This window comes from Eulemur rufifrons, chromosome 6 (genome assembly GCF_041146395.1).
Source record: "Eulemur rufifrons isolate Redbay chromosome 6, OSU_ERuf_1, whole genome shotgun sequence".
NCBI classification, from domain to species: domain Eukaryota; kingdom Metazoa; phylum Chordata; class Mammalia; order Primates; family Lemuridae; genus Eulemur; species Eulemur rufifrons.
In genome coordinates, this window is record NC_090988.1 from 24122764 (window position 1) to 24143305 (window position 20542).

The following is a 20542-nucleotide window of genomic DNA, read 5'->3' on the forward strand; positions in this document are numbered from 1 at the left end:
TGACAAACCAGTCAAGGATAGTAATTGGTAATATCTGTATTTAATATTGAAGAGATTAATGGAGTTAGTGTTCAGTTGAATTCTCATTTTTTTTATTATGGTAAAATGTACATAACATAAAATTTATCATCTTAACCATTTTCAGGTATACAGTTTTGTGGCATTAAGTACATTCACATTGTTGAGCAATCATTACCATCATCTGTCTCCAGAACTTTTTCATCATCCCAAACTGAAACTTTATACCAATTAAACAACAACTCCCTGTTTTCCCTCCTCCTAGTCCCTGTTAACCACTGTTCTACTTTCTGTCTCTATGAATTTGACATTTCTAGGTACCTCATAAAACTGAACTCATACAATATTTGTCCTTTTGTGTCTGTTTATTTCACTTAGCATGATGTTTTTGAGATTCATCCATGTTGGAGCATGTATCAGACTTTTATTCCTTTTTAAGGCCAAATAATATTCCATTGTATGTCTACATTATATTTTGTTTATCCATTTATCAGTTGATGGACATTCAGATTGTTTTTACCTTTTGACTATTGAATAATGCTGCTGTGGGCACTGGTGTACAAATATTTGTTAGATTTCTCCTGCTTTCAGTTCTTTGGGGTACATACCCAGAAATGGGATTGCTGGGTCATATGGTAAATCTGTGTTTAATGTTTTGGGGAACTGTCATACTATCTTCTATAGCAGCTGCACCATTTTACATTCCCACCAGCAGTGCACCAGGGTTCTAATTTTTCCACATTCTCACTAACAGTTGTTATTTCTGGGATTTTGTTTGCTCGATTTTGATTATGCCCATCTTAATGGTGAAGTGGTATCTCATTGTGGTTTTGATTTGCATTTTCCTGTGATACATTTCCCAGATCATAAAAGTTATTGGGTATCTTTTCATGTAGTCACTGGCCATTTGTAAATCATCTTTAGAGAAGATGATCTATTCAAGTTTTATCTTTTGTTTACTTTTTTGTTGTTGAGTTCTAGGAATTTTTTATATTCAGAATTTAGGATATTAATTCCTTGTCAGATATATGAGTTGCAAATATTTCTCACGTTGTGGGTTGCATTTTCACTCTCCTTTTATTTTTATTTTTTTAGAGACAAAGTCTCACACTGTTGCCCAGGCTGAAGTGCAGTGACACATCATAGCTAACTGCAGCCTTGAACACCTGGGCTCAAGCGATCCTCCTGCCTCAGCCTCCCCAGTAGCTGGGACTCCAGGTGCATGCCACCATGCCCAGCTAATTTTTAAATTTTTTGTAGAGACAGGGTCTCGCTATGTTGCCCAGGCTGGTCTTGAACTCCTGGATCAAACAGTCGTCCTGCCTTGGCCTCCCAAGTAACTGGGACTATAGGTATGAGCCACCACACCTGGCTCCTTTTCACTCTATCAAGTGTTCTTTGATGCACAAAAGTTTTTAATTTTGATGAAGTCCAGTTTATTTTTTCTTTTGTTGCGTGTGCTTTTGGTTTTTGTTTTTTAAAGAGGAAAAATAATTTTTAATTAAGCTATTATTAAAAAAAAGAGGCAGAGCAAAGAGCTAATATGTATAGTGGTTAAGGTCTCTAGACGAAAAGTAAAGAAAAAAAAATGGGAGTCACTGTGTACTGACTATAGGATGGTAAAGCTAGAGGGAATTTATGGAGCCTTGAATCCTGTGCTAAGGTGGTTTAATTTGGGGACAGCTGGTGGCTTTGGGAAGGCACAGCTACAGAAGAGAACAATAACTAAACCTTGCTAGAAAAAGAAAATTGATGTTGCTATGTAAAGTATACTCCAAAATGCAGAGGATAAAGAAAGCATACTAGAATTATGTGTACTGTCGTTAGCTTAACGAAGGGCTGTGGGCTGGGAGTGAATTACACCACTGGCTTCTGAGAATTTAAAGGAAATGTCTAGATATAATTTGCTCTCGTGTTTGCTATATAGTTCATGTTTGAAGTAATATTTTTTTTCTGAACTTATTTTTGAAAGGACCTCTGTTGGGACACTTAAGACCACAGTTTCTATTCTTTTATTCGTGACCCTTTGGGGATGGGTTCTTCAGTGACACAAAAGAACTGGAGCTCCAAGACATCCAAGAACAAATGGATTAAGTTCTGGGTTCTAACTCCAAGTCTTACTCTCTTGTACCTTAATTTTTATAACTGATTTTGTAATTCTGAATCAGATTGTCTGTTTCAGAGTATTTCTCTGGAACCAGATTATGGACACTTCTAGATACATTGTCTTCCCAAAACTAAAATGCCTAACTAAGAGTTAGTATCTGTGTACTTTTGAATAATTAATACTGGTTTATAGTTGAAAAACTGTTGCCTCAGAGTGGTGCTTATAACAACAGTTCTATCATCCTCCTTTCTGCTCTCAGATGATCCTAATAATGAAGTGACTGGAAGAAATTTTATGGTTTTTTTTTTCAAAGAAGTTGGAAAACTAGTTCTTTCAGCTCATTATAAGGGGTTATATTCACCAAAACATAATCAGTCAAGATTATCTTAGAACATACATACACAATTATTTACTGGCTGTGACAGCTTTGAACAACTCACTTTGGAAATTTCTATAGGTTTTTTTTTTTTTTCTTTGCGACAGAGTCTCGCTGTGTTGCCCGGGCTACAGTGAGTGCTGTGGCGTCAGCCTAGCTCACAGCAACCTCAAACTCCTGGGCTTAAGCGATCCTCCTGCCTCAGCCTCCCAAGTAGCTGGGATTACAGGCATGTGCCACCAGGCCTGGCTAATTTTTTCTATATATATTTTTAGTTGGCCAGATAATTTCTTTCTATTTTTAGTAGAGACGGGGGTCTCGCTCTTGCTCAGGCTGGTCTCGAACTCTTGACCTGGAGCAATCCACCCTTCTCGGCCTCCCAGAGTGCTAGGATTCCAGGCGTGAGCCACCATGCCCAGCCTAGCTTTTTTTTTAAGTTGAGAACCATATTTGATTACGCCCATCAACTTAGCTTTTGCTAGTGGTATGATTTGATTCATCTGTTTATGCTGAAATGATATCTCAGATTATTTTCCTTCTTATTTTGTTTCCCCAGACAATTCCTAACATAATCTAGTTCTCAATTTTTAGGCTATAAAGATTTTTGAATATAGGAAGATATCTTTTGGTAATTTAAGTTACAAGTAGATGGCTTTCCCCCACTAACTGAAATATAATGCCTTACTGTTAGTATGTGGATTAAATGTAGAATTTTGTAACATTTTAATTTGTGTATTTTAAAAGCAATATTGAAAGGCAAAATGTTTTAATGTATGCAAAATTAAATCATAATTCAATGGTCTTTACTTTTAATTATTTCATTAATACTGTTAATTGTACTTGACAGTAGCTCATTTGGGTTTCTTAAAACCTTTAGGTTGGTTAAACTACCTGTCATTTATTTCCAAGAAAAATTAACATCTTTTAAAAGCAGTTGATCATAAGTATGAAAAATATTTTTGTGATGGATGCAAAATAAATCACTATCATTTAGTAATTTATATGCATTCTTAAAATAACCTGAAAGGATGCCTCCATTTTATAAAAACTTAGTACCAGACAATATAAGACCTGGAGTTAGAACCCAGAACCTAATCCACTGGGTATGGTTTAATATACTAGGCCACGCTGATTCCAGCATAAGCTGATGTTTTAAGGATTTTTAAAATGAATTGGGGGGCACAGACTGTATCAAAGTTTGTGTATAAAAATAAATGTATCCATTGGAAAAGTAGTTTTGCAACTTTAGAGGAGGGTATTGGTATGAAAATTTTTTGAAATATACTCAAGCATTAGGAAGACTATAGGGAAGTATGTCTTCTAGATTACTTGTGTGTCAACTCTTATTTTTGAGCCATTATGCTTTATTTAGTTCTTATACATTAGATATTTAAAAGGTTTTCAGTGTAATGGTGTTATGAAAGGAATGCTGAAGTGGGAGACAAGGAGGCATGGCTTTTATTCCCTTTTCTATAAAATAAGATATATATCAATATGCATTCATAGAGTCATTCAGTGATTTACAGAGCAATTGCTATTTATGCAAAGCACCGTTGGAGTTAAGGGAGATAGATGAGATTTTGTGATGCTGTCAAGGAAGTTGCAAAGGAAAAGAGTTAAGACACGACTCAAGTTAATGAATAGTCAGTGCCAGAAGAAAAATTGAGATAAAATGTGCAGAAGTTAGAGAAATGAGAGGTCACTTAGTTCAACTTTAGGCCAGTGTATTATTTTTTTTCTTCACTGTTAACCTTGGCAGATAGGCCACTTTAATTCAATGCTTATTCGTGTGATATTTCTTTCTGAAGTTAAGAAAATGTCCCTTGATTTTAGAGCTTAGGTTTTAGATCAAATATTATTCTTATGCCTTTGAAGTTTGACCATAGTTCTTAAGTGATTTTCTTGGGCCACAAATATTTTGAGAGATACAGCCTAGATTTGTTTTGAAAGTGCTAATGATAGTTCGTGTTAATCAGAAGAAACATTGGTCTTTGTGGTTTCCCTCTTCCTCCTCTTCCCTCAGTCACACTAAATTCTACATTTGAATACTAGAGGAATCAGATGGGCTTAGGCTATAATGGTCACCATCTTCCCATTGCTCTTTCAGCCACTCAGTTCTGCTAAGTTCTGATCCCTGACAGCTGTTTATGCATAGTTTTTCTGGGCATGTTCAGAAACTGAGAAGTCAAATTATAGACTGTAGCCCATGGTGATCCCCAATCTAGAGATGCAGGGATCCTTTCCCAAATTCTGCCCTGTCAATGATTTTTTTTTTTTTTTCAGATGTCTAGATCCAGGTTCTTATCAGTTCAGAGTATATTAGATACATAGTCTGACAGACACTTAGAGAGACTGGGACAGATGTGAGGCAGCATAAGGTAGAGATAATTGCATGAGTTTTAGATTTGCACATTGGGTTTGAATCCTGGCCCGACCACGTCGAGCTCTGTGACCTTGAGAATCCACTCAGCCATTTTGAGTCTGTTTTCGCATCTGTGCCATGAGAGTGACACTGTTAATCTTGTGAGCACTGACGATAATAACAACCATGGAATACTTTGTTTACAGCCCTTGGCGTGCTGAAGGTGTTAATAAATAGTAACTTCTGTCATTTTATTTTTCATAATATTTTTGTTCATCTGTTAGTATGGATATTGGTATTTGTAACTAAGTCTTTTGGATTCCATTTTTAATGTCTTTTGTTTACCTTTTAAGGATTTTACTCGTGATTCTCTTAGAAAGTCTTGCTCAGCATATGCTTGTTGAGTGTATGCCAGGCCCTGTGCTAAGTATGTAGAGATAAAAAAAGACATGGTCTGTCCTAAGCAGTAAATACTTTATAGTTTACTCCCAGTAAATAAGTAATTTACATATGTCTTATGAGTAAGTGAGGTTCCCCCCTCAACCTCTTAATATAGTAGTTTCCCAGGTCTGAGTCTTCCTCTGTCTACCCTTGGGTCTCTTAGTGACCTTCTCCAGTGTCATTGTTTTAAATACCATCTGTTTGCTGAAAACACTCAGATCTCTAGCCAAAACTTTTCCCCTGAACTTCAGATGTATATATCCAACTCTCTACATGACATTTCCACTTCGATATAAGCATCTCAAACTTAGGTCCAAACCAAACTCAAGATCTTCCCTTCTTAAACTTGCTCCTGCCTCAGTCTTGTTTCCTGTTCTTAGTCAATGAATGGCAAGTCCCTTCTTCCGGCTAATCAGGCCAAAACCTTGACCAATATATGAGTCTTGTCTTCTCTCATAACCAATAGCCAGTCCAGTCACACATCTGTTGGCCCAGCACTCAAAATACGTTACATATCCGGATACAACCACTTCATACATCCTCCACGGCTGTCACCCTGTGCCACCCACAGGATTGCCTGGATTAACACAAAGCCTTCCATGCCATTTTCTTAATTTCTCTCTTGCTATTTTACAGTCTTTTAAGACAGCAACCTTGAACAGGTAAGTCAGATCATGTCACTTATGCTCAAAATCTCCAGAGGTTTCTCATCTCAGAGTAAAAGCCATATCCTTTTCAGTGGCCACGATCTGGTGCCCTGTCACAGCTCTTGGGCCTCATCTACTGATTTCCCCTTCTCGTTAAATTGAACTCAAGCTCGCTTCTTTGTTATTCTTTAAACCAGCCAGTCCAACTCCTGTTAGCTAGGAATGCTTTATCCCGGATATTTTTATGATTCACTCCCTTGCCACCTCCAGGATTTTGCTTAAATGTAAACTCAGTGAGGCCTTCTTTTATCATTCCATTTAAAACTGCACCTTCCTCGGTATGCTTTACCCATTTATTTCCTTTATTTTTCTCTACAGCACTTACCATACAGCATGCTGTATATTTTATCTATTTTACTGTTTATTGCCCGTCTCCTCTCACTAGAATGTACACGCTCTGCGAGGGCAGGAATTTTACCACTTTGTACACTGGTGTGTGTTCAGTGCCGAGAGCGGTGCCTGGAACAGCAACAGATGCTCACTATTTGTAAAATGAATAGATAGGTGCGTTCTGGGAGCTGAGAAGGGAGGCATGTGATCTTTCTAGAGGGTTCTAGGGCAGACTTCATGGAGGAGATGCTCCCCAAGCCAAGCCTTTCAGGGTGACTTAATCCAGGGCAAAGACCGGAAAGCTATCCAGAGAGAAGGAGCTGATGTTCAAATACATCAAGGCACAAAAAGGTGTGGAGCATGCTGGAACTGCCCATTTGTATTGAAAATGTGTAGACTTTGAGATTCAGAAGGTGGTGCCATTGAAAAACCAGAAAATTGAAGCTGGTTTGGGTATGCCTGTGATGTTTATTTTCTGGAAGAAAAATATTTTTTGAGTTTGGAATACTGATAGAATGTTAGATGAAAGTTCCCAAGGGGAAAGTGTAAGGAGAGACACAGTGGGTTTGCACCAACTTGAGATACTGCCAAAGCAAAAGGAATGTGTTCAGGAGAGAGAACTGTACTGTATAGGGCCGAAAGTTGAACAGCATGTGGCCACCAGTGCCACATGGAAAAGAGAGCTCTGTTACAATATTTAAAGTGTACGCTGGTTTTGGCAACAAGAAAATTATTGAAAAGAGCAATTTCTTTGGAATTAGAATAATTACCCCTTAGCTTAACTGTACAATGTCTTCTGGCAAGTGTTTCCCACAGACCTACACGTAATTCGTATGCTCTAAAGAACAGGAAAATGCCCTTTCTAGCAGTATCCTCTGTCAAGCCCAGATGTCTAAATCTGACACTCCTGGGCATGCACCCCACTCTGCAGCCCTGCTCCAATCAAGAAGATTATGCCCAGTACAGAGAAACTCCGCTCCCATATTTACCATCTAGAGTAAATCTGCGGCGCTTCAATGGTTTCATCCATTCGAATAATGTTCTTCATTCATTAAACATTTATTAGATGCCTCATTAAACATTTATTAGATGCCTGAAGTTAGGCCCTGAGGGTTCACAGATAATTTTAAACATCTTCTAGAGGAGGAAACAAGAGTTAAATAATTGTGACAATGAAGCAAGTATACAAGAGAGGTATACAAAGCTAGGGAGCAACCAACATCTTGCTAACATCAGCAAGGCTACAGAAGTTATTGTAGTTGTCAGCGGTTACCTGCGGAGCAAGTACCACTCCCCCACTCCCACTTCCATTTGGGGTCGGGGGAACATCTCAGTAGATGTTCAGCGGTGGTCTCAATGTGAGTCCACACAGGGGCTCCAGAATACAGCACACCTTAGGGATAGTTTCCAGTGCCAGAACCAAGGGCATCAGCTACGTGAGCAGATGTGGTCTGAGACCGAGGCCCGCTCCAGAGCTGATTATGGGGCAGGGCTGAGTAGTGGTAGGAAGCTTGCGCTGTCAGTTAGGAAAGTCTACTTACAACCTGGGTTACTTTCCTCTGGAGAGGTTAGGGTGGACTTCATGTACGTGCTGGAGCTGCTGAGGAACTTTGGTGGGAGGAGTCCTTCCATTTATTCATCCAAATAGTGACTAGTGCCTGCCCGGCACTGGGTACTAGTCATTCAGAGCATCTTAGTGACTGAAGACTAAGTTCTTGCCCTAATGAACTGACTTTCTGTAGGAAAGACACGAACACCAGTAAGAAGTATAATTAAAAAGAGGCAAAATTTCCATGGTCTATTTTTTTTTTTTTTTTTTGAGACAGAGTCTCACTGTGTTGCCCAGGCTAGAGTGCCGTGGCGTCAGCCTCGCTCACAGCAACCTCAAACTCCTGGGCTCAAGCAATCCTCCTGCCTCAGCCTCCCAAGTAGCTGGGACTACAGGCAAGCACCACCATGCCCAGCTAATTTTTCTATATATATTTTTACCTGTCCATATAATTTCTTTCTATTTTTAGTAGAGACGGGGTCTTGCTCTTGCTCAGGCTGGTCTCGAACTTCTGAGCTCAAACAATCCTCCTGCCTCGGCCTCCCAGAGTGCTAGGATTACAGGCATGAGCCACCGTGCCCGGCCTCCGTAATCTTTTAAGTTTAAAAAAAAAAAAGGCAAATTGTAATAAGTATTAGTTTGAATCATGTTAAATTGCCAATAGTCAACCATCCTTGACCTATAAAAGCAGTGATTTTATTTCCACTTAAAACTATGAAAGAAACAAGGGACTGAGTTGGGAAAAATATAATCAGGGATAAGGTCAGAAAAGGTCTCTGTGAGGAGGTGGCAGATAAGTTGCCACCTGAAGGAGAAGTCTAGCTCCTCTTCTTCTGTTTAAACCAAGATGGTAGATGCACATGCTGGGGGGATCGAATGAGTGGTCTGGGGCTGGCGGGGACCGCGTCTAACCAGGAGTCTCCTGCCCTGTCCTACCGAGGGAGGCCAACGTCTGTTACGATGTGGTAGGCCCAGCGTTGCCATGCCTTCTGATCTGCCCAGAGAAGCCAGACAATGGCTTTTGAAGAAGACCATTCAAAGATACTATATTTAAGTTGAAATGTAATTTTTATGTGAAGTCTCCCAAATTTTACATGTTAGCTATTTCAAAAATTTTTGGAAAAGCTTTGCAAGCCAAACAAGATATATCTGCCTGCTAGAAGATGCCCACTGGACACCAATTTGCAATCTGTTCTTTAAAGTATTCCGGGTAGAGAGAGCATATGCAAAGTCTTTGAGGCAAGAAAGGGCCCGACTCATCCACAGAAAAGACAGTAGGGCAGTGTGTCCAGAGCCCAGTGGACCCAGAGGAGAGTGGTACGTGAGATGAAGCTGAGAGGAGCCAGATCACAAGGAGCTTTCTAAGCCACGCTAAGAAGCCTGCAGGATCTAGGCCAAATGTCCACTGCGTAGTTTGGCCTGGGGGGAAAAACGTTGCTGCCAGAATTAAGCTAAGAAAGGGTAGATTCTGTAGAAGTTGAGGGACAGAGGTACAGGGACAGAAGTGCAAATGAAGTTTGTACACAACCAGCTGTGTACCCTGGGGCTGCATCCATGGGAGGAAGGGGGCTTCTTTGCCTAATCCACACAAAGAGGTCATAAAGGCTGCAGGGGTCCTTGCAGGCAGGTGTACTAATTTATTTTACAGTTCAGTAACCTGCCCCAAGACCACCATAGTGGCAGAGGCTGCATTTGGATTTTGGTTTTCTTCAAAGTGGAAGCCCATGTCCTTTTGATTCCGTAACACTACCTTTCCAGTTTAAAGCCAATTGAGACTTGTTCACATGCTCGTTGGAGGATTATTTTACCTGCATAACTCAAAGTGAATGTATCCATTGATTTAGAGGTCAGAGAAGAATGCTTTAAATCTTAAGTTGAACACAGAGTAGCAGTGACCTGGAGATCAAATCCACCAAACTGAAGAGCAGGTTCACGTGGGCTAGAAACTCCGATCAGTCCAGAACTCAGTGCTCCCATTTTCAAGATGAGATGAACATAGCTTAAGGGTTTACAGCTGAAATATATGATTTACTCTTGTAGGGGAGAGAAGGCATTGTTTTCTTTTTACTGACTGTTAAAGTCTTCAAACTCAAGGAAGGGCCCGTGCTCAAGAGATCTTCGAAATCTAGAGGAAAGTGAAATTGGAGAAGTGAAGGCGGATGTGGATAGAAATAGGCTTTTTTTCACCACCCAATAGGTGTTGAATAAAATATTTCAGGAACTCAGTGAGGAAGACTTCAGTGATACGCACTGAACTCAGTCTGGAGAAAATTCAAGAGGTTGAGGATCAGAGAGAGGGCTCTGGTGAGTTTCAGCCTGGGGAGGAGAGCCAGGAAGGACGGTGGCCACAGTGTGAGATCTGAGAAAGGAAGTCACCATGCAGCATTTGAGACAGGCTTATAGTTTAAGTTAACCCCCTGAGTAAATGTAGGAGGACAATGCTAAGTTAGTTTTCAGAATCGAATGTGATAGAGTATTTTATTTGAATTCACCGGTCAATTCTTTGTCACTTATTAGAATATTTGAAGAGAGAAAAAGCACAATTAACATTTCCCAGATGCTCTGTCTGGGTTGTTTGATTTGCTTTATCTGATTTAACTTTCCTTATGATTCTTTAAACTATTAGATTTTTGTCTATGGAATTAAGATGAAAATTTCATTTTTATTTAAGAGAAAATCACTATAATTACCTGTAGTTTGCTTTTAGATTAGTAAATTCTAACTATCAAATTAGAATAAATGACCTTTATGGAAAGGTCCAGATACTAAGTATTTTTGACTTTGGAAGCCAAATCTTCTGTCAATAGTTATGCAACTCTGCTGTTATAGTGCAAAAGCAGCTATAGGTGTATGTAAATGAATGAGGATGCCTGTGTTCCAATAAAACTTTATTTTATAGACACTTAAATCTGAATTTCATATAATTTTCATATGTCACAGAATATTCTTCCTATGATTTGTAAAAAAAAAAAAAAAGTTAAAAAGTTCTTAAATCATGGTCTGTACAAAAACAGGTGGGAAGCTGGATTTGGTTTGCTGACACCTGAGTTAAAGGATTTAAGAAACAGTCATATTCTTTCAAGGGCCAGTTGGTGTGGCTTTCTCAGCTGTTTGGAATTTTGATGTGATCCTACAGAGGTCTTATTTTGTTGTAATGAAGGGATTTTCTTACACATTTGAAAAACTTTCAGCAGTGGTTCTCAAATTAGCATGCATCATACTCACCTGGAAGTCTTGTTAAAACACAGATTGCAGGACCCCCTCCCCAGGTTTCTCATTCAGTAGGTCTGTGCGGGGCCCAAGAAGTTGCATTTCTCACAGGTGAAGCTTGATGCTGATATTTTGAGACTACACTTTTGAGAATCACTGATTTCAAGAGATGAGAGCACCCAACCAACACTGTAGGAATAAGTTACTTCTTTTACTTGGTGTCCTTAGAGTAACTATTGAGTTTTCTGCATGGATGGTTTCTCTGAGACCTTTGAAATTTGAATGGTTCAAAGACCAAAGATAATTGAAACCAAATTCATAACTTTCCCGTCTATGGTAGTATTTTTCCTCCATCATTTTCTAGCTGTTTTAAACACTTAAAAACTAGAGATTGTTTTACAACAGTGTTAGGGAAAGAAATGTGCCTAGGAGAAATATAAATAAAGGAATATATATAGATAATAGATATGTGTCAGTTTTAAAAATAGTATATTGCCAGTAACTTTGGCATTCCATCTCCCTCCTCTGTTACATCATCCTTTCCTTTGCTTTTACTACGTGTGTTTGTATCCACAAGCAATAGAATGTCTAGTTTTGCACACATATGGACCTTATAAAAATAGTTTTATTACATACACATGCACATCCATTTTGATGTATATAGCTGTGGTTCATTCATTTTCACTGCTGTGAGTGTGTTTATTTTATGAATGTACTACAATGTATCAATTCTGATGATGGACATTTGGATTGTTTCCAGTATTTAAAAAAATGATATAATCAATATAGCCACAAGATATTCTTGTCTTTCTAGTGAATATTTGCAATAGTATTTCTGTAGCAGAGACCTAGGGAGGGCAATTATTTTTGAGTTGTAGGGTATGCATATTTTCAGCTTTACTATGTAACCATCAAATTGTTTCCCAAAGTAAGGATTTAGCCACATCTTCACACACGTATCACTAGACTTTTCAATTTCTGCCAATTTGATAGGTGTGAGATGGTGTCTTACGGTGCTTTTAATTTACATTTTCTTGATTACTAATGTGGTTGAGAATTCTTATATTTATGGGCCTTTTGTGTCTCCTCTTCTTTGACGTGACTGTTTTTGTTTTTGCCTGTTTTCTATTTGCTTGTTTATCTTGATCTCATTGAGTCAGAAAATTTTCTTATATTGTGGTTACTAATCTTTTGACATTTAAGTGTTTTATAGGTGTTGTAACCTTGTCTTTTCACCTTTTCATGATTTTTTTGTTGGGTAAAAGTTTTAGATTTTATTTGAGCTTAATTTATAAATCTTTCTCTCTATATTTGTGGGAATGTTTTTGTTATGTGTGTTAAGAGATTCTTCTCTCACTTGAGGTCATGAAGGTATTCTCCTATATTTTCTTCTAAATATTTTGGGTTTTTATTTTCTTCTAAAAGTTTGATTATTTTTACATTTAAATCTTTAGTCCAGGCCGGGCTCAGTGGCTCATGCCTGTAATCTTAGCTCTTTGGGAGGCCAAAGCAGGAGGATTGTTTGAGGCCAGGAGTTCAAGAACAGCCTGAGCAAGAGCAAGACCCCGTCTCTACAAAAAATAGAAAAATTAGCCAGGTGTGGTGGTGTGTGTCTGTAGTCCCAGTTACTTGGCAGGTTGAAGAAGGAGGATCGCTTGAGCCAGGAGTTTGAGGCTGTGGTGAGCTATGTTGATGCCACTGCACTCTAGCCCAGATGACAGAGCAAGACTTTATCTCCATAAAAAAGAAAAAAAAAAAAAAAAAAGAAAGAAAGAAAAAGAAAAGGGAAAAAAAAATTTAGTCCAGCTAGAAATAACTTTTGTATATGGTATGAAGTATGGATCCAATTTTATTTTTTTCTATCTAGATGACTGGTTGTCTTAATACTTTAACAATTCATCCTTTTCCTACTGATTGTATTGCCACTGCTTTCATATATATCTCACTATTCTGTTATACTCTCTTATACTCTGTTATACTCTCTGTTCTGTTCTGTTCCATTGGTCAGTGTGCCCATCCCTATGTCAATACCCTTCTGTCTTCATTACTACAGCCTTAGCTTTGTAACAGGTCTGGATATCTAGTTGAACTTTCTTTAAAAGTTTCTCCACCTTACTTTTATACTACATTCCTGACTAGTTTCGGCCCTTTGTTCTACATAAATTTTAGAATTAGTTTAAATTTTATGGAAAAAAATCTTTGGGAACTTTTCATTGGAAATATAGTAACTGATGAATGTGGGAAGAATTTTTTTCTGTATAATATTAAACATTTCCAATCATGAATATATCTTTCCATTTATTGAAGTCTTCCTTAATATTTCACAGTAAAGTCGTTTAAATTTTTGCATTAAGATCGTGTATTTCTTCTGTTAGATGTATTATCAAGAATCTTTTTTTTTTTTTGCTGTCTTTTTAGGAGTTATATTTGAAAGGTATTTGTGGCTGGTGTAGAGAAATGCAGTTGATTTTTGTTTGCTGACTTTAAGTTGAGGAATCTTGTTTAATTTTTATTGTTCTTTAGTAATTTGCAAAGTCTTCTGGGCTTTCTATATAGTTATCTTCTGCAAATAAGTTTTTAGCCTTTCTTCCAAATCCATATAACTTTATTATCTTACTGGGTTGACTGGCTGGAACTTCCAGTCCAATGTTGAACATAAGTAGTGTCTCATTTCTGATTTAAGAGGAATGCGTCTAATATCTTTAACATTTTGCCACTCAATATATTTGTTCTAGGTTTTTGGTACCTGAATTTTATTAAAGTAAGGAAACTACCTTTTACATATTAATACATATACCTTTCTAAGAGTTTTTTGAAAATAAAAGGAGGTTTTAAATTGATTAAATGCTATTTCTGTGTATACTGAGATAATCATGCATAAGTGCTTTAAAAAATTAACACTGAACTAGATAAATAGATTTTATTAATGTTAGACCATGTTTGCGTTCCTGAAATAACTTGATATATGTCCTAACCTACAGCTTGGTGCTCCACACATCCTGAGCCACCTGTATTGGAATATCCAGCCCATCTGATTTGTATGTGTCTTCCTGTCATTCCCCTGCTGTTGTTACTGTCGGCAACCAAAGTACTATAGTCTAATCTCATGGCACCACCTGGTGGCAAACTTTGGAAATTTCTGACCTACCTCTTCATCTCTCTTTTTTGGGGAAATGCAAACAAGCAGTTTCCTCCATTATCACTGCTAACTCCGCCTTACTCTTTCTTCTGTTTCACATTTATCCACTTTACTCCCCATCCTCCTTTCTCATGCTCCTCTAAATTTTCTCAGTATATTCATGAAAATCATTCTCTTTTCTTTTTCTCTCTCTGCCTTTTTTTTTTTTTTTTTTTTTTTTGACAGAGCCTCACTGTGTTGCCCGGGCTAGAGTGCCGTGGCGTCAGCCTAGCTCACAGCAACCTCAAACTCCTGGGCTCAAGCAATCCTCCTGCCTCAGCCTCCTGAGTAGCTGAGACTATAGGCATGTGCCACCATGCCCGGCTAATTTTTTTTTTTTTTTCTGTATGTATTTTTAGTTGGCCAGATAATTTGTTTCTATTTTTTAGTAGAGACGGGGGCTCGCTCTTGCTCAGGCTGGTCTCGAACTCCTAACCTCGAGCGATCCGCCCGCCTCGGCCTTCCAGAGTGCTAGGATTACAGGCGTGAGCCACTGCGCCTGGCCCTGCTTTTTTTGTTTGTTTGTTTGTTTTTTTGAGACAGAGTCTTGCTCTGTTGCCCGAGCTACAGTGCAGTGGAGTCAGCTTAGCTCACAGCAACCTCAGACTCCTGGGCTCAAGCAATCCTACTGCCTTAGCCTCACTAGTAGCCGGGACTACAGGCATGTGCCACCATGCCCAGCTAATTTTTTCTATATATTTTTAGTTGTCTGGCTAATTTCTTTCTATTTTTAGTAGAGACAGTGTCTCGCTCTTGCTCAGGCCGGTCTCGAACTCCTGACCTTGAGCTATTCTCCCCCCTCGGCCTCCCAGAGTACTAGGATTACAGGCGTGAGCCACCGTGCCCGGCCAGCTCTCTTTGCTTTTATTCCTTTATGAGTCTAAATCTACCTCAAACTTAAGTTTCCTTTAAAATGTTCATAAATTCCAAGTACTTAATCATCTTCTAATTAATTCTGCCTAGTTCAACATCAAGCTCATGCATTAAAGAAAAATTATAACTGTTAATAAATATCATTGTTTCGGTGTTCCTCTACTGCTACTTTTGACAAATTTGGAGTTTCTACTGTATTTTACTGCAAAGACTCAGTTTTTCATTATGGGTTAAACTGCCTAGAAACTGAACTACCATCTATAACATGGTTTTCATGGGAAACAGGCCACCGCAGCTGCCCTCTTAATATGTAACCCATTTATAAGACAGAGACTGCCAGTAACTGTATTCCAATCTCTTCACCCACGAGGATAGAAAATACTGTAAGTGGCATTGTCCCCAGTCACAGGACTGACTCATGGATAAACCTGGCCAGCTTAACAACTTCTTTGTTAATTATGACTGTGTTTTTGGTGTCTCTAAGGGCTACATCTGAGAATGGCAGGTGAGTCAGCTGAAGAGGACAGACCAGGGACAGTAGGGCTGAAACTGATCTCTAACCACTGCAGCACCAATATGGCTGCAGAGGAGATAGTTTTCATTGTTTGTTTATTTGTTTGTCTTAATCCATCCTAATCTTTTAGGAGGCAGGTATCGAGAATGTGCTTATTCAAACACAGCAACTATTGATTTCAGAGTAGCCACTGCGAAGAATTTTGGGTCCCTTAGTCTGGTTGGTAACTGAAAGAAACTTTAACAGTGACTCGATGAATCAAGAGAGAACTTCAAATAAAATATGAAATCTGGTAATCAGCCTTGCTCTGACATGAAGTTCTGGTGTTTATGGCTTTGAGACCTATTTTTCTTGTGACACTGATTTGTTTGTGTAGAGATGCTGCAACTATTAGAATTCTAGCATCAATGTAAAAGGGAGATTTAAAGTTTTTCTTATTTCCACATTCTAATAGTGGAGTATCAAAGGTGGATTGCAAAAAAAAAGGAGGTTAAAGATTAGAAAAATTAGTTTGGCAACTTGGTTACCCAGCAGGCCCTACATAATCCAGGGTTGTTGCAAGGGTGTTCCTGGCATTCTGGACTGCTGAGCAGGCAGCCACCCTTCCCATTCGGCTTCCTTCTGGGTTCTTTTGCTAAATGCTTTCTAACTTCTTGATGTCTCTTTTGAAAGGTGGGGACCCAAACTGTATGCACTGTTCCAGATGCGCTCTTGCCAAAGCAGTATAAAGCAAATGTAACCGTCGGGAAGAAGGCTCCCTCCCTCACTAGGTAAGTATAGCTGGCAGCCGTGGCCAGGCCCAGCCTACCTTCCCATTAGACTTGCCACACTTTCCACTGTCAGGATGCTGGTGGGACCCCATGAAACTGTTCATTCATGGGCCAGGACCTTTAGTCAAAAGAGCTGACTGAGAGCAACCTGTACCATGACAGCCTCTGATTCCATCCTCCATGTTCTCTCTCAGTAGTTTGCACCTCTTGAGCTCTTTGCCAGTCAAAAATATCGTCCTCCAACTGAATAATTTTAAGGCCAGCTAGAGTCTATTAAAATAAGATTCTACCTGTAATCTCAGTGAGCTGATTGGATGTACTACTTTAGAACGTTCTCTTACCTTTGTGAAAGAACCCACTCGATGAGCAGTGAACTATTACAGTGCAAGCTCACACCCATGACACTTGTGGTCTGCTGGGAGGTTTTTCTCTTTTTTTTTTCTTTTTTAAAAAAATCAGATTTACTTAAAAATGAAGTTCTGTACATGCATATTGAGTAGAAGAATTAAAGAATTAGTTCATAAGGCAGGTTAATATAGCATTATGTGTTGACCTCCATAATATTTTAAAATAACTTTTCTACCTGATTGTCACAGTAACAGGTTGTTTTAAAATTCTTTAATTTCTTTGGAAGAGACTATTTGACCCATCTCATTTCTAAATAAAATCACAGCAATGTAGTTTCATCTTGTAGATCTTGAATGGTATATTTGAGTTCCCCCAAATTGCTGTGTAAATCTATTTGAGATAATACTTTAAGATGTGGAATAAATGTCCATTATAGCAATTTTATTTTTTAGATGTTTTTCATGTGACATAAAAAATGGTCATATTAAGGTGGGAAAATGTTCACTTAAGTTGGGAAATTTTTAGAAGCAATTTACTTCTTTGGCGTTGAATTTTAGAGTGCTCTGAAATGAGTTTAAGGTCATGCAAGAATCTCTGACATTTCGTGACATACCAAAGCACTTTCATTGTTTCAAAATCCACCTGAAGGGCTATGACACATCCATCATCATTCGCTCTCACTTGTTTTGAAAGGCATGTACCTGATTGAAAATTCATAGAATCCAGCTGTATTTATTCCTAATATTTGAGCTAAAATCCTTGGTGAATGCACATTCTTAATGTTCCATAGATTGCCACAAACAATACTCTTCTTAGCTATCCTTAAACCGTTTCTTCCAATGTAGAAATTCATTTATGTGACTCTTTCCACTTCGTTTCTTGATTAGTAAAATTCCCCAAATTAAAATCTGCCTAATGTTTTATAGTTTTTCCTCACTGACTTTCATCTATTAATGTCCTTGCTTTTTAGAGCAAACCCTCTGAGTGCGTTTGACCCTGAGCTATTGTCATCAGAAGTAGGAAAGAAAGTTTCTGCATTACTCACCAGAAAAGTCAAGGTCAAATGACAGAAAGAGATTTTGAATTATCCAGAGATAAATTTATGAAGGGATCAAGGGAGTTGGCAATCGCCACATACCTCTAGCTTGAAATGTCACATCGTTGGCAGGCTTGGAAGAACTGCTGGGCCCCTCCAGAGTTGATTATAATGTTATTGACCCAAGAAAAATGACAGTGACTTCTGAGTGGTTTTCTGGTCCTTCTCCCACTGTCCTCAGGGTTTCTCCACAGCACTGTCATCTGTCTTCCTTGTGACTAGGGGGCCTGTGGGATTATGGTGGCAAGGAATTAGAGGTGACCTCTAAAGCCATGTGCAAGATAGAGCTGACTGGTTTCTCGGGACCAGACTGTATGCAAATTACTAATCAGCCCCAAAGGCCAGCACAGTCTAGTGTGTTCAGACCTGTAGGCTTCTCGCCCTCAGCGCCCAGGCCTGTCCTTTCTCTGAGGCTCCAGGCTGATTTTAGCTGAGGAGGCCAGGTCAGACCTGTTCTGCATTTCTCTCTCCTGCATCCCCGAGATGAGATGGGAAGCGGCCTGAGGTGGGTCGTACCAAGCTGGAGTAAATACCGTGATCTCATTCCTTGGGCACACGCGCCCCACAGGCTGCTCAGCTAGTTCTCCTGGGACTCACATCACAAAGGTTTATGTGCCTGTGACGTGAAAGGGGGAGTGTTCGTACCAGGATCTTACATCCACACCATTATTCGGGATCAGAACATTGCAAAATCTACTGTGTTAGATTCCTTTTTGAGGCCAAAAATAATTCCAGCTGGGCTGAGGTCAGAGTGTAGAGTCTGCGGACCCACCTTTATTCTGGCACAATCCATACACATTGCGTTTCCTCAGCAGCGTTCCATTCCCCTTCATAATTCAATAGCAAACTCAACCGTGACTAAATGTTAACTTAACCATAACTAAATGTGAAGTGTGGAAAGATGTTCGGAGGCAGACCTTTTGCAATGCCATTAGTCGAGTTTGTTTCTTTCGTGCCTGACATTCCTGTTCTCCTTCTGTGTCTTCACGCAGGTCCCTGGCAGCTGACATATGGAGAGCTTTAGGATAGGACATGCCGAGACATTCCTGGTGTTCTGAATGTGTATCTCCCCAAAGTCTGGACTCTCAGCTGGAACTGGGTGGACCAGTATTCCCTGAACCAGGGCTCTTGCCGATGGTTCTCTCCTCATCTCAGTTTACTGCTGGTTTTCCCTTTCTTGCTATTCTGTCTCTCTCCAAACCCTACTCGATTGTCTTTCCTACAGACAGACCTTAGCAAGATGGGCCAGGAGTTGGGACTTGCCCGTTGCACCCTGCAGTCCCAAGCCGGCGTCTATTGCACCCCATCTTTAAGGCACCATCCCCCAAACAGATGCCAAAAGGCATCAGCTTCTGAAAACCCAATTTTTTTTTTTTTTTTTTTTTGCATGACTAGCTTGTAAGAAGGAATCTATGGAGAGAATTTCCAAGAATTTTCCATTTTTTCAAAAAATGTATGTGACTTATTTTGGGCTTTGAACCGAGAGCAAACTCAGTGGTATATAGCTCTGTTTCCATGCACACATCTGTGGAATCTGCAGAGATCGCTGCAACATTCCCTTTCCTGTCTGGGCTGTTTGTATAATTGTATATAAATGTAGCAATAAATATATTCTAACATCAGTCTGAGATCTGCTTTCCACTTGATTCTCCACCCTGGTGGTAGGCAGTGAGTAACAATTCTCAGGGACTTGCCCTGCTGACCTGTGGGGCTCGCCTGCCCCATCTCAGGTTCTGATCTTCTCTGATTTCACAAAGCTTCACTCTGGAGTTGGCCAGGGTTTGGGGAAAGAGGGTTGAGGAGAGTACGGTGGCAGAGCTGGGATGTGAGATAGCATTATCAATTCATGAGATGGCACTAGTTCTGGCACTTGGAGGTGGTTTGAATGTCCAAGGACTGAAGCTTAGAGGATTAGGTGACAGTTTGCGATGCAAGTCAGCTATTTTAATATCACTCTTACATCCTTCAAATATGTATTGTGCTGCAATTATGTCCTAGGTGCTTGCTGGGCACAGAGGTATACCTTAACGATTTTCAGGAAAACCACACGAAATATGCCAGCATGACATAGAATTTTCCACCTGTCACGGAGGTTTTTCAAGGGTACTAAGTCAGTCTATTTATTGTAGAAACAACCTCCTCCTATGGGGGACACATAAGCAAATAATCTGTTATTAGGCAGATATAACAGTGTCTAATATCAAGGAATATTTATTCTCAAATTAGCTTCTCATAATTTATGTGAAATCGTTGGTTATCAGGCATTTTTATATCTTAGAAGATAACCATTTGTTGTGCTTTCTGATCAAATTGCTGTTTTTCAGGCCTCTCCTTGATTATAAACAACAGTTGCTATAAAATCATTCAGTCCTAAGACCTGGGAATGCAGGGGAGCCAGAAGCCAGAATATCTTGTGGCAGGGATTTTGCAGTCCTGGAAAGACTACTTTTTTTTGTATATTAAAAAAAATACAGGCTGGAAGGGGCTTGAGGACATTATCTTGTTGAACCACCGAGCAGATGACTCTCTGAATGATTGTGCCACATCTGTTTTACCTTCACCTTTCAGTAGATCCATCAGAGGACACGAGGCTCCAGGTCAAAAGATAAGGCCAGGTGTGGGCGCTGCTTTCCACAGCAAACTCACACGCTGGTACCATAGGC

At 39.4% G+C, this 20542-nt stretch overlaps 1 protein-coding gene across 2 annotated transcripts in view; it reads left to right on the forward strand.

Moving 5' to 3' along the window:
* Nucleotides 1-19501, forward strand: part of RDX (radixin) — a 77669-nt gene extending 58168 nt beyond the window's left edge. For both annotated transcript variants that reach the window (XM_069470918.1, XM_069470919.1), the window contains 2 exons: nucleotides 16338-16435; nucleotides 18872-19501. In XM_069470918.1, the coding sequence (XP_069327019.1) occupies nucleotides 16338-16404 (67 nt within the window). In that variant the 3' untranslated portion in view covers nucleotides 16405-16435; nucleotides 18872-19501. The remainder of the gene's footprint in view (nucleotides 1-16337; nucleotides 16436-18871) is intronic.
* The last annotated feature ends 1041 nt before the right edge of the window (nucleotides 19502-20542 follow it).